The 24,631-nt window shown below is 42.4% G+C and overlaps 1 protein-coding gene across 1 annotated transcript in view; it reads left to right on the top strand.

The window, feature by feature from the left end:
* Window positions 1–24,631, top strand: part of fhod3b (formin homology 2 domain containing 3b) — a 90,705-nt gene that overhangs the window by 47,837 nt on the left and 18,237 nt on the right. The window contains exons 4-10 of the mRNA XM_080039843.1: window positions 6,019–6,086; window positions 7,095–7,200; window positions 18,802–18,896; window positions 20,051–20,162; window positions 21,180–21,274; window positions 21,736–21,879; window positions 22,498–22,742. Of these exons, the coding sequence (XP_079895969.1) occupies window positions 6,019–6,086; window positions 7,095–7,200; window positions 18,802–18,896; window positions 20,051–20,162; window positions 21,180–21,274; window positions 21,736–21,879; window positions 22,498–22,742 (865 nt within the window). The remainder of the gene's footprint in view (window positions 1–6,018; window positions 6,087–7,094; window positions 7,201–18,801; window positions 18,897–20,050; window positions 20,163–21,179; window positions 21,275–21,735; window positions 21,880–22,497; window positions 22,743–24,631) is intronic.

Here is a 24,631-nt window from a genome sequence, read left to right as displayed (position 1 = left end):
GTTCTTCATATACTAGATATCTATATGAATGATAGGAAAACACACTCAAAGGCAGCACACATTGACACAGTTTTCACAGGCCTGAAGCGTCTGTCAATTTTTTTCTCATCACTACATTAAGCCCAGATGTATTCATTTGGATGATTTTGATCTTGTCCTGTGCCTTAGCTGTGTTTCTGCTTAGAGACCTTTTCTCGCCCTGTGGGTCTCATCAATGCCTTCCTGTGAGGCCTGCTCCCAATGACATGGGCTTCTTTAATCTGTGTGGCCCGCCTCAGCTTTCTCTAATCTAAACCATCATCACCATGTGTCTTCCATCACGACTTCCAAAGCATTTGAATAAACTCCAGGCAACAGGAACAAATTAATTAGTGTATTTTCCTCTGTGCCCGATGTACAGTGCCTGTGTGAGTGTGTGCATGTGCACACAGTGTGTGCAGCAGCACACGTTCATATCACCACACACACATACACACATATTCAATATAATTGTTAAGGGCCAAATTTTGGTCGCACTCATAAACCAAACATGTAGAAACTCATTCTTACCCCTTCATTCTGGCTTAATGATTTCCACCTGAGTGTTGAGTAATCTGTTTTTATTGACCCATCATTCACCTTATGTTTTCATTCAGAGGAAAAGGGATAAAAGGATCACCAAGTAGTAGCATGTTATAAGTCGACTCACATGTTGGGAGGTCTTCCACCCTAATTACTTGTGTGTTCTCTTCATACATTTTGGAACAGGAGGTTGACCTAACAGAGAAAAGAAAAAAGGAAAAGAAAATGGAAGGAAGCCCTGTTGCGCTGCTGTGTTTCGTGACTGCAGAGGACCATTACTCATACTGTAAACTCAAGGGTTTCTCATGAAAATTCCAAGGGACAAAAAAGAAAGATGGGTCCCTTTCTCCTTACATATGGCAGGCATTGATGTGGCAATGCTGGCTAACACAAGACTGTGGTCTCCCAGATGGCTACAGTTGGCCTGAGCTAATTCTGACCGCTGTCACCTCTCACAGTCAGTGGCCTTTACTGACCCAACTTTCTGAGACGGTGCTAAATGCAGACATGGGCAGGGCACTAGTCCACTCTCAAGGTCCAGCTTTGACCAGACCAGAACCTTGCAGCACAAACCGACCTGTATTTCTGCAAGGTTTTCTGCTGTTTGATACGTGTAGGCTGTAGCTTATTAGTTGGCCGTCTTTACCAGGATTCACCCATGCAAACTGTTGCTTTCAATCTTTTCCCAGATTAAAATGTGTCATGGATTAAAGCAACTCATGCAATATACGAAGCAACGCTTGCAAGGCAAACAACTTGAGTTGGACATGACAAATTCTATGTGCGGGGCTGCAGTGTAACCTTGGTTGAAAGGCAATCTATTGAAGCTGACAATGCTTTACCCAGTCTTGTCCTCTGCCAAGTCAAACCCCATTCAACTCTGAGAGGTGCTTCGACCAGGCTTGCAGGAATGGGGTTTTATCAGTGATATCATAACCGGAATAAAGTTTAGCCTCTAATCAGGTCAATGTTGGGATAGTATACCAATTTTGGTCTAACATTGACTATACTCTTCTCAACCTTAGTGTGTCCACATCCCACAGGAAAGCAGAGGACTTTATATACAATCATCAGAAGTACGCCCCTAGGAATCCTCCTCTTCAGCTTCTTGTCTGACAGCTCCACTACTGAAAGCAAACAGTTCAATTTACGGCAGTGTTGTGCGTGGTTGTCCTGCCCAGTAGGGTCTTTGTGGGTTTCCTGGCCGTGCTTTTGGGTTTGGTTTATGTGGCCCGCCTGCTGCGCGAAGCATGAGCAGTGGTAGTCATCCCTTTCATTTTATGGCATGTCAGAAGACAGGCATCTGTGCATGTTAGAACTGTTTGTATATGGATACACATAGCAAGGTTCATAATAGCTTAATTGGCAAACACATTTTGATCATTTGTTAGCTGTTAGCTGGGACCAGTCTTGTGGGAGATTGGCATGCAGAGATAAATCAAAAGTTAATCGCAGATTTGCTGGAATGTGCTGACACTTACACAGAGATTCAGAAAGTGTCAATAATCAAAAGTTGTCAAGAAGAACACAAGACAGATTTAATTCTGAAAGCTGTCCTCTCAGCAGTAGCACCACCTTCCATGAAGTCCTGGCCTGTCTGAATGAATCATTCCTCACAGCAGCCTTTCCCCACTCTTTTTTGGGTTGTTGGTCACATTCCTGATAATTATGGAAATTCCGCTACTTCTTTTATGATTGTTATAATTAGGAGACCATCACATCCCCGTAGACATTCCAGCTGGGAAAACGTGACTGCGTATAGCAATTTGAGAAAAAACATCTGCTCCCGATAGTACATCAATCTGAGACATCAAAAGGAAAACACTTTTACTCCGTTGACTGTCAGGTTCTTGTCAGTAAAAGCCTAAAGGGGGAAAAAATGGCTGCTTGTCCTCAGCTGCACTCACTGTTTGGATTTTAAGGATGTCTTGTTTCGTGGTATGAAGAGTAATTCGCAACATGGTTAGCTGGCTCTTTAGTGAAAACTTCTGTTGACATTTAAAAGGTATATTGTATTAATCTTAAGGTCAGTACAATCGTCGCCACTTGGCTGCAATTTGTTTTAGTTGTGTCATGGCTCAACTCCATTCAGAAATGAAAGATGCCTCTCAATCGCCCAGTGGTTTTGCAGTGCCCAAACTACATGTTATCCATTATATCTTCCTTTGTTCTTGTAGCCTGAGGTTTTCCTTGGCCCAATAAGAAATCCATGACAAATGCAGTGGGCTGTTGAGTTTGAAGTTTCAGGTGGTTTCATATGAATGTGACTGGGAGAGTTGGGGTTCGCAAACATTTCCTCTGAATAAATGAGTCCCTAGGATCTTTTTCCTAAATAGGGAAACGCTGAAGGCCCATACTTTTGGGTGCATATCTGTGCCAAATGGTATGGAACTAATCTCCGCTGAGTTATTTCTCATTAGAGATGGGCCTCTTGGAGGTGCATCGTGGTGTGTGGACTGCGGACAGGGACAGGGAAGGAACTGTCTGTTGCTGCAGATGGGCTTCATTTAGTCTTGTGCAGGAATAATTTTTGACAGTTTTATTGCGTTCCAAACTATAGGCCTATGTACAGGAGCACACGCCTTTGTGCAAATGGCCATGGAACTCTCCATCGAAGAATTCCGCTGCTATGCTGTTGCTGACAGACACACATGCAGACAAAACATGCTCCTGGGATTTATTCAAACCTAGTGGCAATCCAGGTGCTGATGCATCGCTGTCGTATTGCTGTGCTGTTATCTGGGCAGAATCATCACTGTTTTTTCTGCAGTGCTTGGTGTAATTTATCAGTACAATGATTAACATTCAGTGTCTGTGAGGAATTTAAATCAACACGAGTACCATTAGCCTTTAAGTGTATGGCGTTGTTTTTTTCATTTTTTTTCATTTAACTGAATGTACTAATATCAACAAATTCTTATCATTATTTATTTGTATATCACATCCAACAACAGCGTTCCAAAGGGCTTTACCACCACAACAACAATAATGATGATGAAATAGAATCATAGGTTTGAAAAAGGAGTGAATAGAAACAACTACAAAATGTGTCAGTTTTTATGGGGGGATTTGGAAGGTGATGCTGACTTGGCGACCCTGAGAAGCTGATACTGGGTGTTCCACAGCTGGGGGGCTTGAACCAAAAGAGGCCCGGTCACAATTCCTTCCTGTTATTTATAAAGACACAAATCACCAACACTGCTGAGCTTCCCCTCTTAATTCCTCTGGACTTATTCATTGTGGATATTGTTGCCAGTAAGTCCAGTGCTTACTCATCTACTCATCAAGCATCTGAGCCATGTACGGCATTGAATGCACAAAACAGCTAAAGCTCTGCCCAGCTCACGCCAAATAAGTCGTAAAAAGTACAAAACAAGACATCCTCCGAGTCTGAAGATAGGGAACTTTGCTGGAAGTGGTTTGTGAGGTGTTTCATTTCAGGATGCAACATCATCAGATGGGAGCCTTTTAACCACATATGACCCATCCCCAGGCTGCCTTCCTGCATTACAGGTGCATCTCCAATGTCCTGTCAGTCTGAAGAAAATAATATGACTGTGTGACTGATATTGCTGTGGACACCATTATGCTGAAATGACATGTCCTGGAACATGAGAACAAGTTTTAACCAAAGTTTGACTCATATGTAACGTTATTAAGATACATATAATATTTATATATATATATATATATATATATATATAATCCTTTGTTTAAACAGGTAGTCGCATTAAGATCGTGATCTTTTTCAAGAGAGATTTGTTTACAATATAATTTACAAAACACAAACAAACAATACAATTTGACACACTTAATATACAAACATTATACAACAAACAAAAAAAGCAAACAATTACAAGTAATATGGATTTTGAGAGATCTTTCTTATGTATAGACTTTTTAATAACCCGCTAGATAGCTCGTTAGTTGTCTCAGTGGGCCTCCCTATACGAGCGGTCACTGCACATGAAGTTTAATGTGTCTTTTGAAAATGTTGTTTGTATCTGAAAAAATGCACCCAAACACATCGGTCTGTCCGATCTAGTGTCTACAAGTAGCCTTTGTGTGCCCACAGAACTGGCAACACACACCATTGTTCCTGTCTCTATCTACGATCATCAGCTGAAGGGGCAATAATGAATAGAGGCCTGTTGCTCTGAATCCCAAGCGTATGCTCTCATCAGAGTGCGTTTCTCACACTTTTGAATAGGATTAGTCGCAGCTGTTTGTGAAGAAGAGGAGCTCATGGGCTGCAACTCATTTTGTGTGTATGTGTGTCTATGTGTGTGAGTGGGTGTGAGAAGGCAACATCTACACATGTTGTGTCTGTATATATTGGCTTCTCTCTGTTGCATGGTTGGGTATTCAAAACACACTCATGAACAGTGATAACTCGGTAAACATTTGAAAGTGATGTATGTTGGTGTGTGCGTGTTTGTGTGTGCATGGGTGTGTGTGTGTGCGCATGCATGCCTGTTTGTGTGTGTGTGTGTGCATGTAGGTGTGCATGTGGGTGTGGTTGTGAGAGAGAGAGAGAGAGAAAGACAATAAAACCGCCTCTATTGTTCATGCCTGTTTGTGTACACGCCAGTCTCCTGTCAGACCTTTGCTGACTAAGAATTAAAATGTTTCTGTCAACAAACAAACATTTTTTGCATCACAGAATCCTTAACTGTTTTTCTGCACTGTACTGTGCTGCATTGGGCTGGGCTATACTGTATGTTGATGTATCTGCAGCAGTAGCAGAGCAGGTTTCGCTGAGTCAGAGAGAGAGTTCATTCAGCAGCAGTGATGAGTGAACTACTGTGCTCAATGCTGCCACTCCCTGGCAGACTGCACGCAGGGGGAAGGATTGTCAGAGCAGTTGCAGGAAATGTTTCGCCTCCCATCACAAGCATCTGTCATCCGTCATATCTTCTTTAGTACTCTGTCTGTGGTGTTTCCATAACTGCTGATGGGGGGGGGGGGGGGGGGGTATTGTTTTGTAGCTGTTGTAGTGGCTATTGGCTTCAGTTTTCTGCCCCGACTTTGTATTATGGTAAGCTACAGATATGGCTTTGTCAGCAGGAAACATCCACTGTTCCCTAACTGTCTACAGATGTGCTCTTTGAGTGCTCACGGTTTCTTCTTGCAGGATATTTTGGTTCACATTGAGCTACTTTGGATTCATGCTGCCAGTGATGTGTGCGTGACGTAGACACGAGGAAGTGATTTTTGAAGTAGACATTTGTAGTTCATTGTTAAAAATATCACATGTGTGACCGTCGATACACTAAAACACTTCATATTTTTCCGAGAGAAGTGACTGATTCTGCATCTCACGTCAAATTTGTTTGATTGGCTTTTCTTCCTCACAACATCATGGAAAGATACCACATACAGTATGTGACTATCGACTGATTTTTTCCACCTTATCCTTTTCTCTCTCTCTTTCTCTCTCTCTCTCTCTCCACACAGAAAAACTCTACAACTCAACTGGACGGGAACTACGGAGAGCCCTCTTTTCCCTCAAGCAGATTTTTCAGGTAATTGTTTCTTCTCTTAAGAATACATCTTGTTATAACTGCCATCTCACAAGATCCAGTGAATTCCACTGTGTGTTTTTCGTGAAGTATTTTCTGCTTGTGCAATCTAACGCTCATTGTTCGTGCAAGAACTTTTTGTTGGGCACATATACAGTACATGCACACTCACACTTAGAATCAGCATTGTTTTCTTGAGGCTTGAGAGTCTTGCTGCTGAGAGTATCTGCCTTCGTGGCAGCTGTGGAGCATTCAGGTCTGGTCAGACTTCACACACTGGGGCTGGGCTGGGCCGGCCCGGCAGCCAGTCTGCGATAGAGGGGGAAGGGTTAACCAACAGTAAGATGCAATAGAGAGCGACAGATTTTGATGCAGGCCCAGAATATATTACAAACCCTCCCTCCCTCCCTCCCTCCCTTTTTTTTAGTTTTTATATAGTTTCAGTTGTAGAAAAGATTTCCCGGTAAAACTTGATCCACTTGAACTGATATCAGTTTAATCTCTCTACACTGCAGTAGAGTAGTGTACACATCTGAGTCATCTGCAGGTGTTAGGGGTGCAGGTGGTTTTGTCATCGGCGACAAAATGTGGGTGAAGTGGGGAGCTCTCTTTGCAGTACCTGAAAGTAAAATAATACATGCTTTTTTTCTTTAGAGGATTTTATTGAGGCTCTTGGCGTGACAACAATTTGTCAACTGTGTTCATAAGACATACGCACAACACTTGTTGCTACAGATTGTTAGGGGTGATTCATTTCTTTATGAAATTAGAATTTTGGGAGGTTCCAGACTATTACTTCTCTGCATGCTGCTCCGTCATTCTTAGTCTATGATTTACATCCAACGTCAAGTACTCAAAGGTGTATTTTACTCTGAGTGAAGTCATGTAGTGGAAGAGATCTAACTTATGAATAGTAAATATAAAAACAATAAAAAATAAATTCTGGCTAGGTCAACGATGTTCAATGGCCCTTGAATCTTTTCGCTCTCTCTCTCCCTGACCTCTCCCCAGGATGACAAGGACCTGGTGCATGAGTTTGTGGTGGCAGAAGGCCTCACGTGTTTGATAAAAGTGGGGGCCGAAGCCGACCAGAACTACCAGAATTACATCCTCAGGGGTAAGTCCACTTTCCACCAATAAACTTCACAGCAGCAGCACTTCCCGCCCCCCCCACCCCCTCCCCCCTTCCTCTACTTTCTCAGAACTCAATTTACTGCGCCGGCTAATCGAGGATGTTATCAATCAATCCCATAACACGTCTCTCTCCATAAACCTATCCAGAACCACATGTGTTTACATACAGCATGTAAATTGATGATTCTGCCTGATGACCCCCTCACACTCACACTTGTAAGGGCCTATAAACAAAGTCAAATGTGTGCCACAGATACTAATGGAAGTTGGGCCAAGTTGAGCAGCTGGTTGATTTATCCGTCCCATGTCGGCAAGGTGAAAGATTATACTGTATGTATGTGTTAAGGTCGGGGAGGGGCAGGGGCCGAGGGGGGTTCCTAGCACTCGCTTCAAGGTCACTACCATTTAACAGCCCGCTGTGAGGTGGGCAGGTCACACATGCTTAAGTGGCCAATAAAAGTTCTGGCAGGATATTGCAGATCATAAAACTAATTTCCCCTCCCCTCTTTATTTTTTTTTCATTACGTAATTTTTCTTTTCCCTTGTCTTTTCGTGAAAATGTGTCACACTGTTCTGTTAATCAACTTATACAAACACATCAGTGCTTAATTGGTTCATTTATGCACTGTACATAATATAAATGTAGACACAAGCTTTTCGAACAATTTGACTCGGGACTACGATTGCAGCAATTGTACCAGTTTTGTTTATCCTTCATTACGCCTTGCCATATGGAGTCACAGTGTACTTGACCCTCAAGATTTTGGGGTGCCATTTCATTGAGATGCCCCCTCCACCCACCCGGACTCATGTTTATTCAGTCAGATGCAGTGTGTTCCTAACTGATTGCCCCCTCATTTTCCAGCCTAATCATTCTTGATCTTTTCTGTTATTGTGAGAGAAAAAAAATCAAAGAGCAGAAAGCGGATGACTGTGACATAGTTCTGGTGCTGCTCCCCCCGGGCAGGTTATAAACATGAACATGACCTCTACCAGGGCTACCTTTGTAGACTCTGATCTTTACTGTTGATGCTTCATCTGAACTTGTCCCGGTCTCTGACTCAGACGCGTAGATCACACGGGATTTAAATGGCCGAAAAAGAAGGCAGAGAATGGGAACTACAGGCTATTGGAAACTTCAGACTTGACCACATGTAAGAGTTGTTAGTGTCATTGTGTCATCTCATATCTTTTCTCTCCTCCTTATTGTGCTACCCCCCACCCCCTCTATCTCTCTCTCCCCCCTTTTGCTTCCCGGAGAATTCTTCTGCTAAAACATCTGTGTCAGTGCGTGTCTCTGCAACTCTCTTTTATTCTTTTCATGTGCTAATTTATCGCCTCATCCCCGCAGACTGTACCTTTTCCCCTCATGTATCTCTACATCACCATGAGAAACTCAAACCAAACTACCACTCTCCCAAAAGCCCTTTTAACCTGTTTCAACTCCTGACCTAATTCCTGCTGGCCAGCTGATGAAATGTGGGGTGTAGCAGATCACCCGTCCCCGGTGAGCCATGTGTTGGGAAAACACAAGTCAAAGTGTGTGCTGGAACGCAGATGCACAGGTCAGAAATGTATATACAGATTGGGCTGCTTTACTGGTGATGACTTCCAAGAGGGTGCTATGTCATAAGGGTTCCCAGGAGGGGAGTAAATTAGGTGCCTGAAATGTTCACACGTGCGGAGTGATAGAGGGAAAGAGACAGAAAGAGAACAGACAACAGTAATTGCTTTGGTATCAAACAATTGATCACTTCTAATGTGGCTCTTTTGCCTCTAATGTCTTTCAAGTTGAGGCCAGCAAAAGCAAAAAAAAAAGAAGAAGTTGGAATGTGGCCTTGAACCCATCTGTCTGGTGTGCATTAAAAACCTCCCGACAAAACAATCTTGCTCTCTTTCATGAATAAAAATCAATCTTATGGGCCTTTTGTAGATGAAAAAGGCACACGTGCACGCCAGTCTGAATGCATTTTTTCTTTTACAAGAACAGGTTCCCAGTATTAGCTCTCTGGAACATTGCCGTCATTGTAAAAATGCTTGATCCTCCAGCTCGTTCAACAATCTACACCATCATACTTTTCCTTTTTTTTCTTTTTTTCTCATTTTTACATTCTGTCTTCTCAAAGCCCTGGAGGTGTCTGTGGCCAGTTAGTGCTCCCTCAGTGTTGTGGTGTGTGTGATTTCTTTTTCTTTTTCTTTTGGGCCCCTCACACCTGGCTCGGAGGGCTTCCAGACCTGGACTCAGCTCCTTGGAGGCATGCGCTGTTGGCCCAGGGGAAAGCTTGTATGCCTTTATCACCCCATCAGTGAGGAAAGGTTTTGAGGTCACTTTTTCAGAGGTGCCTGTGCCATATGGTACTCCTGTAAGACTTTATACTCAACCCCGTGGTGCAGTGCTGTACAACCACACAGGAGCCAAAAAGGTAATGAACTGGGGCTCATTAGGGATATTTATTCAGCCTTTTCTCATTCAACACACATCTATGCTCAATTATAATCTTTTAAAATAGTTGATAGAAATCCTAAATCCTTGGTTGATGAAGTAGAACGCTGAGCAGAGGTTTCATACTTTATGTTGTTGTAGTTGGGCACGTTCAGTTGTCTCGCTGGGTTGTAAAATGTTATCTCTCCTTGAAATGTTTTTGCCATTCATCGGTACATTTTAAGCTGATCTACAACTCAGGTGCTGTAAATGGATGCAACTCCTTCTTTGACGCCAAATATTCAAATATATTTAAAAAAATCTCAATATCGTATATTGTGATTAAGCAATATCACACAATGTGATATATGGGGTGCTATATCAGCATGGCTGTGATTCGCTCGTAGGCACAAGGCCGCAGGTCCTCTGATGACCATAAGTAATTTAAATTAAATATCCGTAGAAATATGTCCATATTAACGGTTCAAGATGTGTTAGAATCCCAGAAAATGGCCGTTAATGTAACTATAAATAGCGTCGATTAGATTCCATGCAGGATAAACAGACTTTTTCTTCCATTGTTTCAAATGTACTAAAAATAAATAGGGTGTCACAGTAGCACATCACTGTAGACAGCACAGTAAGTGCTAAACGAAAGCAGCTTGTGGCGAAGGTCAAAGAAGTTTCTTCACTGAGCTTAACATTTTTTTACTGCAGTAAGAAAAACATCCCTACTGCGCATTTTATCACAAAGAAAACTGGGTCACTAGGTGGAGCAACAAACCATTACGTTTTTCCAGGATCATCATTACACTCCGTAGTGTTTACGGAAAGAGCGCTTACAAAAGTAACAACAGTGTTTAATTGCTTTCCATAAAAATGGGAGCGGCAGAGAGAGAGAGAGAGAGAGGGCAGATTAAAGACAAACCAATTGCAGTCAAGTTGAAGCAATGACTCTTGTTTCCAAACGCTCACTGTCGACATTCCTCATTATGAGCCATGTTTTTGGCAACACTTTCCCTGTTTGCACTTCCTAAAGGCCATGTACTGTAGGTTCTGTCGGAACACCAAACACTGTCCATCTCTAAGCCTCGGTGGAATCCAATTGGAAGTGAATCGTACATTTTTGATGTAGGACATTTTTTTTCACGTTTCAAAGCAATCTTGGATACCATTTTGCTAAATACATTCTTAAACATACAGTAACATAAAACACCTTCAAGGCTATAGCCCAGCACACGCTCTTTTACTATATATACTATGTGCAGTACATCATGGCTTACATGCTATAATTTACATCTGTGAATTTATAGCTACCGCAGTTATGGGAGTTGGTCTGTGAGCGATCCAAAACAACTTACTGTATTAAGTAAGTTACGTCCATATTTCATTTTATGCTTTCATCTCATCTTTTCTCCCTTTCTCATTCTATCTGTGTATCTCTCTCTCTCCTCTGATTTTGACGTCATGTCAGTTATAACGCCTTAAGTCAAAAGCGCCTTGGTGGGAAAGGGGGATGAGCTCCAGTCAAGTGTTTCATTGCCTCTTAAACTGTCTGGGACCTGGAACACTGCTCCCAATCCAGTGCTCGGTCCGGCTTTTAGCGTCACTAAATTTAGTGGGCAGCAGTCTTTTTCACGAGGCTACAAGTGCATCTGAAAGACAAGACCCTTTTTGTTGAAATTGTTGATGGTCTCTATAGTGTATTTCAGCGTAGCGGCAATATATTTTATATGTGGCAGCATATATGAGGTATATTATCTTTATAGCCACATTGGAATTGATAATAATAATCAAAAAATTATGTGTTAAACGAAAACAACTTTTAGATCATATAGTCAAAGTCAAAGTGGGAAATTTGTGTGGTTAAAAGTGCAGCACATTTAGGACACATAGGCATACAGGTGGGCACGCCACACACACACACAACAACAACAACAACAACAACAACATTTAAGAATAAATAGTTCAGTTCATCAGTGAATCAGTAGCAGGCCTAAAAACAACATTCACAAAGATTAAGTTAAAAACAGTAAAAGAAAAACACAATAGTGTCAATTTGTTTGATAATATAAGCCTATACAACCCTTTTTTTAAACTTTTTTTTAAAACTATTTTCAAAAACATACGGGACTGGGCATGTTTCTCTCAATTTAGAATCAGGATCATTGTTCTGCTTGTGTAATACTGTGACCCGAGTTCTTGAAATATTTTACAGAGCTTAACAGCAACCCCAAGCCCCCCCCCCCCCCCCCCCCCCCCCCCCTGGTCTGACCATTTCGCTGAGCATTAAGTGAAAACCCAGACGTCGCTGGGTTAACAGTGCTGTTAGAAGCTCCCGTTGGAAACAGTGCATATTGTGTTGTCTGGCTGTGTTATAGGTTGTCTGCTCAAGGGAGGGGGGGGTGGGGAGGGGGGGGGGGCTTTACTGTGGCCCATCGTCTGGATAAACATTTCCATTCTGTCTGGGCTGGGTTGAGAGGCTTTGTGCAAATACATCAACGTACAGTATATGGCGGTTATTATAGGTGCCATCATTTCCTTGTTGGTGTGAAAATAATAGAATGATATGTAGGGAGGAAGTTTAGTGAAACTTGTAGGATAAAGGAAATTTGAGAGTGAGAACACAGGAACTGCTGACACTCATAATGCGGACAAGCGCTGCGTTGGAGCGTGAATGGAGATCACCAGGAGTGCCCTCGTTGTTGTCGCACCAATAGAAACATGAACTCCTGGTTTGTAATGAGACCCCATGGGAACACAATGCATGTTTTCCCATCCCTATCTCCTGTGAGTGTCAGATTCAGCCACCATTGCTTCTGCTTCCCCTTTTCACAATGCTTTTCAATCTGTATGAACTATGATCTAAAGGTCACCTGACAAGGAGGAGAACCCCCTGAAACCAACAAAAAACACACCACTAAAATCCCACTTGCAAAGTTTCGTCCTCTTGAGAAAGCCAATACTATTTTCAAAGACAATTTAGAATCTTAACCAGTCTTAAGACTGCTCGCTCTTGGAATGGCAGAAATGACTTCATTTATTCGGGGGAAATTTAGCAAATGAGGTCTACACATGTTGTCAGCCGACAAACCTCTCAGCTCTCTTTGCTCCACTGGCAACATCTTGGTCTTTTGCCTCCAGCATGGCCTCTCTGTAATGTATTTGATTAAATCACCAGCTTTCAAACTGAGTCACACTCTCTGTGCCTAAACTAAAACATACTAGTCTGCTCTGTATACTCCATAGACTGTCTTATACTGCCACGTGTCATTCTCTAACACCTTCAACATATAGGTTAACGATCGAGAGTTTAAAATTAGTACAAAAAAATGAACCAGGCAACGTTCAACTAAATAGAAAAACATAACCCGTTGTCATGTTTTTGGTTATAGGCTAACAGGCCTGTTCCTACCGGATACGTCCCACCCTATCCTCCCCCTGTGTCAGACCCTGTAGTACCCTTCAGATCCCCCACACATGAGCAGAAAGCTTGCATCTGAACCCAATTCAACCCCACCTGCTTGACCTACATTCTGACTCCCCTTTTTTCCCCTGCCTTCATACAGTATGTAGAAGTTTTCTGCCTCAGCAAACCCACTGGCCAGTGGAATTGCATCCCTGCACCGCAGCCCCTTTTACTGCAACAGAATTCAGTATACAAGCCAATTATATTATAAGAGTGTTTGATTTGGTTCATTTCTCCAGATCTTATTTTATCATCTCTGACCTCGCTGTTCAAGATACATAAACTATAATTTGGGGGAGAGAGAAAAAAATGATCTCTTGCAGTAATGTAGCAAGCACGCAGATAGACCGAAAATCGTCAGACTTCGAGTGGGTTTTACGGCTGATTCCTGTGAGCTGACTGTTTTTTGGGATTGCATTCAGCGTATGACTGGCCAGAACCATAGCCAATCACACCAATACTCTCTCAAGAGCAGTAAGATTTTACCCCAGCTCATCTTTCAGTTGGCTTTACAAGTGGGTGGATGCAGTAGCTTTTCCCCAATGTCTTCTCCTCTTGGATGGGATGAGAAAAGTCATCTGTTGGGCTTTCCCCTGTTGTCCATTGTCCTAAAAAGATTTTTTCTCAAATGTATGACGTACAATATTGCCTTTCTAGTGTCTTTACATTGTATAGTCTTCTCAGCTCACAGTGCCCTGCTCAGCACTGCAGTAGTCTGTCAGGTCTATGGTGCCTTTAGAGCTTGTTCAGCCAAATACTGGAGAGGCTTCGCTGCCTTACTCTCATGCTGTTGTTGTTCCATTAGGTTTGTTTGTTTGTTTGTCTTTGGGGATTTTGTTTGGGCTCAGGCCCACATTAAAGTGTGTCAAATACTGGCAAACAATGTTTTTATGACTGAAAATGGAAGAATTCACCCCATTGTTTTACTGTATGGGGCTCAACGCGAGCCTGGCAGCCGGCTCGGTGACTTGAATAGGTCTGGCAGAGGCAGTTTGTCTGGCTCTAATGGTCTGGGTGATTAGCTGAATAACAGATGGAACACAAGCCATGAGTGTGTCTTAACCAGTTCATATACAGTAAGAGCTGTTTGATTGGCCTGAGTAATAAAGTGGCTTTTTGTTTTTTTTGCAGCAAAGGTAAGCACTGAAAACTTACATTCATTCTGCAGGGGATTCCAGAATGGCACCTTTTTTTGTGTTCATAATTTGTCAAATAACTGTGTGATGTTAAAGCTGTCGCTCTTGATGGTGAATCCTTAACCCGACTCTGCAGCTCACCCCCCCCACCCCGTCATCTTAATGCATTGTTGTGGTTTTACGGCCTGCAACTTTACTGTTTTGGTTCACTCTCATGGCTCTCACAAACCTTATTACTAGCCACAGTGGGCAAATGTTTTTTACAGTGAAAAAGACCCAATAAATGCTCCTGCCTGCCCAGCAGTAAACGGCAAATAGCTGGATTTTTTACTCAGTATTTCGAGGAGACCAAATACCATTCAATCTAGGACATCCGTCGGATCAACTTAAAATTAATACTAATATTGGTCCAAGTCTTACCGAATCGATTAGGCCTTAACAACTTAGAATATAAATTTAAAAAAAAAAATCATTATAATTATTTAAATAGCTCACAGGGCCATCCGTGTTGACTGCTGTCTGTGTCTCTGCCCAAAATTTTCCCAGAATCCAGTGTGGCCCACTTTTGAATTTCAAAAAGTTTACCGTAATCATGGTGACATACTAGAACAAGAATTTGCCATAAGAAAGTATTTCCCAGACTTTTGCCATAAAGCACGTCCATCCTACGTGGGCACAGGGAGCGGAACACACTTCAGACCTGTGTGAGTGCTGCTCCCTGCTAATTCAGAGCACAGCAAGATAAGTGGCTTCCAAAGTTGCACTGGAGGTTTGGCCCTCATCCCAAAGGGCCTTGTGAATTAAATGTTGTGCACACTGACAGACAGTTTGGCTGACCCAGTTTCGACGAATTCCAAAATGTAAATGAAACCAAAAAGGGGCAGAGTGTTGAGCGGCATGGGAGTGTGGTGGAGGAGAAGCTTGCATCGCCATAGATAAGGTTGTGATTTTGTTGTTGTTGTGTGTGTGTGTGTGTGTGTGTGTGTGTGTGTGTGTGTGTGTGTGTGTGTGTGTGTGTGGGTGGGTGTGTGTTTTTTTTTTGTTGCCTCAGTCAGCTGGCCCGTGTCGGTGCTGCCACCCAGACCTCAGAGGGCTTCTCACCTCAGCAGTGGTCACGGAGCAGCCCCTGTTTCCTGCACATTCCTGAGGCTGTGGAAGATAATTGTTGTGGTTTATGAGAGGGAGAGGCCCCTGGAGAAACACTTCCACCAGACCTCATTTGCTTTTAGTTTTTACTTCTCTGAGAATCCTGGTTCTTCCCCCCTCTGCTGCTGTTCAATACCATTCAACTGTTCTACTAGTTACTCCGAAGGCAAAGCGTATGTTAAGTATTGAAAGAAAATGGGAAAATGGATATCCTTCCACCATAATGGCTTACATTTAAATTCTAATCACTGGGCTTTGAAGGAAGCTCATTGTCTGCCAGCGTCTCATTACGTGACATACATGCAGAGGGACTCAGCAATGTTATTGTTGTACTTTGTGTGAGGTATTGGAGAGAGCTGCTCATGATTACTCGAATAGAGGCCCACATTTTTTGGCCCAAGATCAGTGCTTAAAGTGGAGGGGGTGTCCTGTACAGACTCAGCACTCACATGCTCTTCTTATTAACCCTCATCCAAAAGTTATTGATGACTGACTGTCTGTTGTAGAGTTTTTAATAACAAAGCCCAGGTTCTGGACCAACAGTCTCAGCTGTCCACAAGAGGTACAATGCCGGAGAAAGTGTGCTGCAGTAAAAAGATTTGATCACACTGAGCCTGAACTGCAACACGCAGGTAACCTTTCCGTTTTCCGGAGCAGTTTCATGACTAATTTAATCACAAGTGTGTGGAAATCAGTTCCATTTGAAGTTCACCAAGGTTTCGAGAGTCATTTTACCTTTCAACTGTTTCTGACCAGACTGTGAAGGCTACAGTTTTCCCATAATGGAATGTAATTATTTTTTTAAACTTACAGTATAATTTTACCTCACTGTTCACAGAGTAACTGCAGTTAATGCTGTTTTCGATACATGGTAGCTGTCATTGAATAATTCCATGAAGCAGCAGTTTTAATGAATGTGAGAGAAAAAGGGCTTTGCGGTTCCTGGCGCGGTCCATAAGTGTTTGAATATCATATAATTTCTGTACCTGAACGGCTCACTAAATAAAATTTGCATATGATATAGACATCCCATTCTGATGTGTATTTTACTTGGCTATAAACGCTTGAGTGAAAAGGCCACACATAGCCTACCGGAAATATCTTGAAATAAAGTCTTATGATAACATGTCGGACAGATCTAAAAAGTCATTCATTTTGTGGATTACTTTTTTTTGGAACAATCTGTAACATCTCACCTGTCAGCGGCTGAACCTTCAGGTTGTGTAATGACAGCACTTTTAAAAGCCTCATTAAGGCCACCTATCTTTTCTCACCCCTGTTTTCAATGGACATTCCTCTAAACCTCAGATACTGTACACAGGTGCACGCAAGAGATAAAAGTATGCGCAGCCATGATGCTGAAGGTCAGACATCGGCTACCAATTTGCAAAGAAGCGTGCAGTTCATTACTCATCAGGCAAAAGTCAAGACCGTCCGTGTCTGTGTATAAAGAATAACTGAATAGTTGTTTGAGCGATTTAATTTAATTTTTATTTTTTTTACAGTAACATGCGAGTTAGACCTTTTTCTCTTGTAAAATGTATATAATGTAGGACTGAATTTGGACTTGGAAGACCAGCTGTAAGTTGTGTCAGCGCTGTGCTGTCACTCATCTGTCAGCAGCGGTCTCATTCAAAGTGGGGGGAGTTTTTAGGAGAGGGTGACACTCTTGGCCTGCGCTGACTGAGGGGGTTAATCATGTTTTCATAAACACACTCTGATGTGGTCTGCTTTGATACGCCGTATTGTCCACCATGCCGCTGACTGCTGTCTGTGTCACAAGGCTCTGAGCTCACAGCGGGACAGGGGCTGTTAGGAATGCTCTGGCCTGACATGTTGTGAGTAATTAACCCTGCTTGATAAAAGATGAATTGCCGCTGTTGCTGCTGGTGCCGCCGCTGCAGTGGGACCGTCAGCATGCGCAGACACACACACGCACACATGCACTCATGCGTCCACCCACACACACAAACACACTCACACACACTCACACACCATGCAACTGCACCTGGGAATTTTGGCTTATCTACAGCGCATTCACGGTTTTCATGCCCCTCTAGAGAGAAGGGGAGGAAAAATATACGACACGAAGCTGCAGCCTCTCATCATAACATGTCATAAGAAACTTTTTTAAACAAGTCGAGAAAGGATTAAATGGTGCTTTTTCTTTTTAAGGAACTCTCAATAAGTCTGTTCTAATAATCTATTAGTTGGTGAAAGATAAAAACTGAGTTGTAACAGTTCTAAACAGCAGGCGTGTCAGCTTTTTGCAGCCTGTGAACTGAGGAACTCACACATCTATTAATTCGATCCAGTCCAAGCTCAGCACCTTTTGTCATGTTGGAAAAAGACAGGAATTCCATGAGTTTTTCCCCAGAAAAATTCTCATAGGTATTACCCCCCGCCCCCTAAAAAAACCACAGATTCTGCCAAGAAATAGTCAAACAGGCCTTCCAAAAATGTTCCACTTTTCGATGTGTTCACGTGTTTATACTGCAGCTTTTTTCTTCTTTTAGAGTCATCTAATGCATCACCTCAGGTTGAGGTGGGTTCAAGCTGAGCTCATTGTGTCGTTGTGGATTGCTTTTGTTAACTCCCTATGTGTGGATGGCCACTGAGATGCTGTTAAACAAGGGGAACATTTTTTATTTTGTCTGTTATTCTCCTGTCCAGTGGCGTCCCTTCCCCCCACCACCTCCTTCTTCTTCAACAGAAGCCCTACACTTTTACTGCCCCCCTCCCTCCCCCATTGAGATCCCTTGACTCTTATTATGTTCTTATTTATGTATCCTGTTACAGATGGAAGTCATGTCAGCATCCAGTGGGGCACTCTGCTCAAATATTTTCCGCCCAGTCGTGTCCAGCGACTTGGGGGTTGAGTAGGCAAATGCGCTTTTTCTTTTCAGGTCTTCCCTTAACTGTTTTTTGAAAATTGTATCTCTACAGCAGCTCCAGTTTGTATTTAGACATAATCATGATGGGCAGAGGATACATGTATCGGTGGGGGAAATTGTGTATACATGATTCATATCTGACTAACACAGGATAAAATACTAAACTACAATACTGCAATAAAATACTAAACTACCTTCATGGTCACATACCTATGATGGTCCAGTCAATGAACATACAAGGTGAGCTAAAGTCAGTATGTCAGGCTATATTGGGAGTTTTACCAGGACTGTAGGAGGTTGCAGTTTCAAGTTTCACCTTCTTTACACAGAATTATTTACTCTTCCAGTACTTTCAGATGCTGAGTAGGACAATTACGCCTGTCTGTTTTAGTGAAAAGAGGAGAAAAACAAAAGCTGGCAGATGATTAACGGAACCTCTCTCTCTCTCACTCACTCTCTCACTCTCTCTCTCTCTCTCTCTCTCTCTCTCTCTCTCTCTCTCTCTCTCTCTCCTCAGCTCTCGGTCAGATCATGCTGTATGTGGATGGGATGAACGGCCTCATATCTCACAATGAGACGGTCCAGTGGCTGTACACCCTGGTCGGATCCAAGGTAAAGAATGTGAATGTTCGTCTACTTCTTCTTTTTTCTTCTTTTCTTGGACCTCTGCCCCTCAGCCACACTGCAGATATACTGTAAAATAATCTCGACAAACCCCATCTGTACGTTGAAAATGTTTTAAAGTTGCTACGTCACAACTACCCCTCCTCCCCCCTGTCACTGTGGTGGCCACCTCAGCCCTCTAGTGGCCAGAGTAGGACATGTCCAGCATATACAGTATATGGTGAAGATAATAATAATAATAATAATAATAATAATAATAATAATAATAATAATAATAATAATAATAATAATAATAATAATAATAATAATAATAATACATTCGATTTATATAGCGCTTTTCTCGCACTCAATGCTCTTTACACAGGAGGCATGACAACAAACAAACAAAAGGAAATGTAAAGTTGATCGGGCTTGGGTTGGTCTGTTCTTTCTAATTACTTGTCTGCCTTCCTGTCTAAATATTGAAACAATATTTGGCATCCTTTTTGCTTTTTTTAATTAAAACCTTATCTTCCCAGTCATTCTCTATGTCAAATGTCAACCGTCAATAGACATATTCTCCATAATCGTCGTTAGTGCCAGCTGTGTAGAAGTGTTACATCAACTCTGATGGTTGTATCACCACTGACATGATGTTGATTTTCACTCCCAAGCAAATTAACAACAAGCTGCGTGTCAGGCCCTCTACTCCCTCTCCTCTTCACAGTTCTGACTGTACGAGGGTAAAATTGTGTGACCATGAGAAGAGTGCTTCAGCGATTTTAACATTGCCATCTAATTTGAATTCCGATTGGAGTCATTTTCACCTTTTGTGCTATGGCTGTTCTATTTGAGAACAGAACTGAACAGTATGTTCTCTTGATCTGGTGAATGTATTCTTAATATGGCCTCAGCGTCACACAAGGTTCTTATCAAACCGCTCAAGACGGTTCAGACAGGAAAAAGCTTTTTTTCACAAGACAATGGGAAACTGCTCGATGGTTGGGAGTTTAAAGGGGGCTGTTGATCCATGTGTTTGAAGAACTAAATCATAAAGTTTACAGTTGAAATGAAATGGATCCAAGGTTTTGTTGCTTGGATTTTAGGAGCATGGTGCCACAGTGTGATTGTACGTGTTAACTTTTATTTTTCTCTTTGAGTAGTTCCGTTTGGTGGTGAAGACAGCCCTAAAGCTGCTGCTGGTGTTTGTGGAGTACACCGAATCCAATGCTGCTCTGCTCATAAAGGCTGTGGACGGAGTGGATGCCAAAAGAGGTAAGAGAGTCAGCTGGGGAGAAGACATTGCTACTTTGTCAAGCACTGTTAGTTAGTTAGTCAGTTGTCCACCTCAAGATTGCCATGACAGACAACTCGACATATGTACATCATACATCCATACAGTGACATATGCATGCATACAGAGGAAATTGTTAGAGCATCAGGAGTTTGACAAACAATATGGATTCAATGTGTGAGGTATTAAATCCAAATAAGTTAAATTTGAATGTAGTTCTTCCAGCTAATAAGCCATTGTCTCTGTATCCCTGAACTAGGGACAGCACAGTGGTTGCTGTCATTGTCTCCTAGCAGTTGTTTCCCATTCACTATTTATTTTACTATTGTGCCATTTTGTCTTTGCAATACATCATCGCACGAGTTGTCAATCAGCGAAGAAATATTACAGAAACACCGTAAATAATGTAAACATCAATTTAAGTAAATTCCCATTTTTTGTTCGAGTTTCTCCCTCAATTCCTTTATTAATCAAGCCATCCATCTGTGGTGGCTGTAGTGCTGTTCGGCTGACCGCAGTCTCACAATCTCCTGTTCTCCCGTATAGTCAGATCAGTTGTCGTGAGCAGTTCCCGGGCCCTGTGTGTGTGGTGGAACGAGGCTTATTAAGTAAGACTGTAACTCTCCCGTCTGCAGCGGGGTTTGGGTTACCTGCCGCTCTAAAGGCTTCATATTGTGCGGCCGCGGCGTGCGACAGGGGGCTGAGCGTTGGCGTGCAAAGGGATCAGGTATCTCTCAGTCTCAGCTTTGTTTTTTTTCACTTCTGCCTGTTGCGTAAGAACACTATTCCCGACTGCGTTTCTCCTACTGGAAGCCGTGAGATGACCAAAACGTTTTTGATTTGATTCAAGGTTGCAACAGTTATTTTCTATGCTCTTAAGATGAGAGGAGGGATTAGTTAAGCCTTCATTATTATCATGTGTCTATATGGAAACACACAGATAGCTGTGTGTTTATCGTGTCATATCTAAAGGTGTTGCATTCATTTTGCTGCTGCAGGCACAAAGCTGTGGTCAAACATTATGGAGATCCTGGATGAGAAGGATGGAGTGGACACAGAGCTGCTGGTGTATGCAATGACACTCATCAATAAGGTAAGTGAATGGATAGCAGCTAAGGCTGCTAACTGGCAGTAATCTGATCATTTACCCGCTAACATGTCTGCTTCTTTGCATCATTTTCTTTTCTCTCGGTCTGTATCTTTCAAGAGTCCTAAAACATTTCCTTGATTAAAATCAATATTGACTATACAGGATAACATATATAATTAACCTGACCTGTTTTAAATAGTGCACAGGAAAAATAGTAATCTGATTGCACTTTCGTCCAAATACAGACGATTTAAGTGCATTAAATAGTACTGATGTAAGTTTATTTAGGTAGTCACATGTCAGTAAAAAGATTTAACAAAACGGTAAATGATTACAATTTGTTTCCGATAAATTACTAGATATTGCTCAGACGTGTTTAGAACTCAAATAATGCTTTTATTGAATGTGTGTGTGTGTGTGTGTGTGTGTGTGTGTGTGTGTGTGTGTGTGTGTGTGTGTTTCAGACTCTGGCGGGCCTCCCAGACCAGGACTCATACTACGACATGGTGGACTGTATGGAGGAGCAGGGCATCGAGGCCATGGCCCAGAGACACCTGTATAGGAAGGGCACAGACCTCGACCTCGTGGAACAGTTCAACATCTACGAGGTCAGGAATCCTGCACTGCCCACATTATTATTATTATTATTATTATTATTATTATTATTATTATTATTATTATTATTATTATTATTATTATTATTATTATTATTATTATTATTATTATACACTGCCAGGTGTTTGCCGTAGCACATTTGGCTTGTACAGTAGGCCCTACGCATGATGGGAGCATCACTTCCTCCACCTCTCTTCTTACCCTGATGCACCCACCACTCTGGAACAGGGTCAATCTGTTCTCTTCAGACCACACAACCTTTTTCCATTGCTGCAGAGTCTTCTGAAACAGAGTTACATCTTTTATAAAACCACAGCAATGTCTTCTGACATGGTTGTTTAAGAAATAAGAAGCTATTCACTGGAGTTAAATAGTTAGGGTTAAATAACTTGTTGCCAAACTAAAACATATTAATAACTGCGATTTTTAACTGATATAAGGCACTTTTTTCTATTTGCTCAGTAAAATCCAGGTGACTGCTTTCACGGCTTGGCAGTGTATATTACAGTATTAGCAAAGGCAGTTGTGTGCCCAAAGGTTTCTGTTTATGAACCACAAAGGCACAACCGTTCCTTTACTCTCCATCTTTGAAACGCCTTTTGTGATCCCAGACAACTCTCCGCCACGAGGACGGAGACGACGAGACCCAGTTGCCGCCCAGCGCCCGTAAGGAGCGGCGACGGGCCAGTGTGGGTGGAGCCAACGAGAGGCGTGGCCTGGAGAGGAGACGCAGCCGCAGACACTCACTGCAGAACAGCAGGGGAGGCCACGCGTCTGCCCCTGCATCACCCAGCAGCACTCACACCAACAGCTTCCTGCCCTTTGGCGGCCAGCGTGTCGAAGACATTAGTGAAAGGTGAGGTGGTAGGTAGGTGGTGGTTGGGATAGAGAGAAACTTGATCTCGATTTTACAAGTCAGTAATGGGGGGGAGGGGGGGGGTTGTTTTGAACTCTTAAAGATAGTCGCAACTATAAAAAGGCATCACAAATGATCCCCTCGTCCTTTGGAGTATTAGATAACAGCTTTGACTGGCCGGTTTTTGTATTATGTATTTAATTCTTGGAGAGTCTTGCGCCCGTCCTGTTCAGAGCCAAGGGCAAATAATTGAATTATAGAGTTATTTAAAGAATGAGGAAAAGTAGACTGTTGCTGAAAAGTTCAATTTAAAATTAATTTTTCCCCACTGTCAAAGACATTCTTATGCCACTGATGGAAATAGGAAGTGTCTGTAAACACATGATATGAGATATATGCACTATGTCTCAAGTCATGGTTCCCTTCAGTGAGAGTTTATTCAATTTAAACACTAAACATGTGCCATCTGTTTTATATACAACAATCCCTTTCAGCTACACAAACTCAGACAATAGGGTGATTCAGGCAAGAAGCTAATTGCAAATGGTGTTTGATTGTACAGTAGGTTGGACTCTGCCCTATAAAAGCACCAGGCAGTTCCACTTCTTGGGAAGACTAGGCTTGGAATTGTTTTAAACTTGGAATAACTTGTTGCCTTGCTTTTTTGTTTTTTAAATTTGATTACCGCCTTTCCTGGTTCCACATTATCTAAACCCCTCAACATGTTTTTTAAGTAGCTTGCATACTAATGTATCCTGGTAGCACTCCGGTCCTTTCGATATCCTTAAATTCAGCCCAGCATGTCATATGATACCAGACTACTAGCTGCTTCCAGTCCACAGCAGGAAATTCAAGCTGCCTTTGAAGATCACCACTTTCCATATTGTTAATGAAATCCAGACAACCGAGATGGATCCAAATAGCCAACTGGCCACGGACTCATGTATGACGATGTATTCCAGACTATCAGTTCAAACACACAAAGATATCTCCGACAGCCTTAGCTAGTACCACTTGTTACTGGATTGAATCATCCATTTCCTCAATTAAAATCACTACGAGATGGGTTATATTTCCGTTTTTTTTTAAATGCTGCCATAGTTGAATGTACTCTCGTCTGAGTTGTTCCCTATCCCTAAGCATATCCATGTCAAACATTTTGTGTCAAAAAAGACCTTACTTACCAAACCTTCATGTACTGTACGTCTTCTAACAGTTGTCTCTCCTTTACGCTAGCTCTTCTGCTAATGCTTTTTTAAAACAGCATGTTTCTTTTCAGTGTTTGTCATTTTCTATGTGTTTTCATCTTGTCAAATGTCTATTATTTCCTTTCCCCTTTCGCCCGCCTTCATCCTTCCCTTTCCTTCCCTCCAACACCTCGACCCTTCCTCTCACCACAGAGAAGAGGAGGAGGGAGAAGAAGAGGAAGATGAAGGAGAGGAAGGAGAGGAGGAGGAGGACGAGGAGGAGGCAGATGATGAAAGTCATCCAGTCACTGAGTCGTCCTCTAGACAGGGCTCTCACAGGTAGCCCCCGAAGCGTGATACACTTTCCCCTCATTTTCCCTAGTCTGCAGTATCTTCCCATAGTTCTTTTCCTTCCATTTTGAAAGTATGATTATTTTCCTTCTTCCCCTTTTGGACTTCCTGCTCTCTTGTATTTTGTCATCCTAGTGGGTCTACTCCTGCAGCTGTAGCAGACACTCCTAACATGTGTTTGAACATAAAGTGTATGGCCAACTTCCTCCCTAGAGCCAGTGACCCCAGTGAAGGGCAGAGAAAATATCTGGCCGTCAAGACCAGGGCGTCTTCTTCTCCCGTGTCCATCGCGCCTAAAAAGAGAGAGGCCTTTAGTCCCTGGTGTGTTCCTCCCCAACCACTTGACTGTGT

This window comes from Ammodytes marinus (assembly GCF_949987685.1).
Source record: "Ammodytes marinus genome assembly, chromosome: 13".
NCBI classification, from domain to species: Eukaryota; Metazoa; Chordata; class Actinopteri; order Uranoscopiformes; family Ammodytidae; genus Ammodytes; species Ammodytes marinus.
Note: the sequence above shows the minus strand (reverse complement) of the source record. Positions and strands in the feature narration are given on the sequence as shown.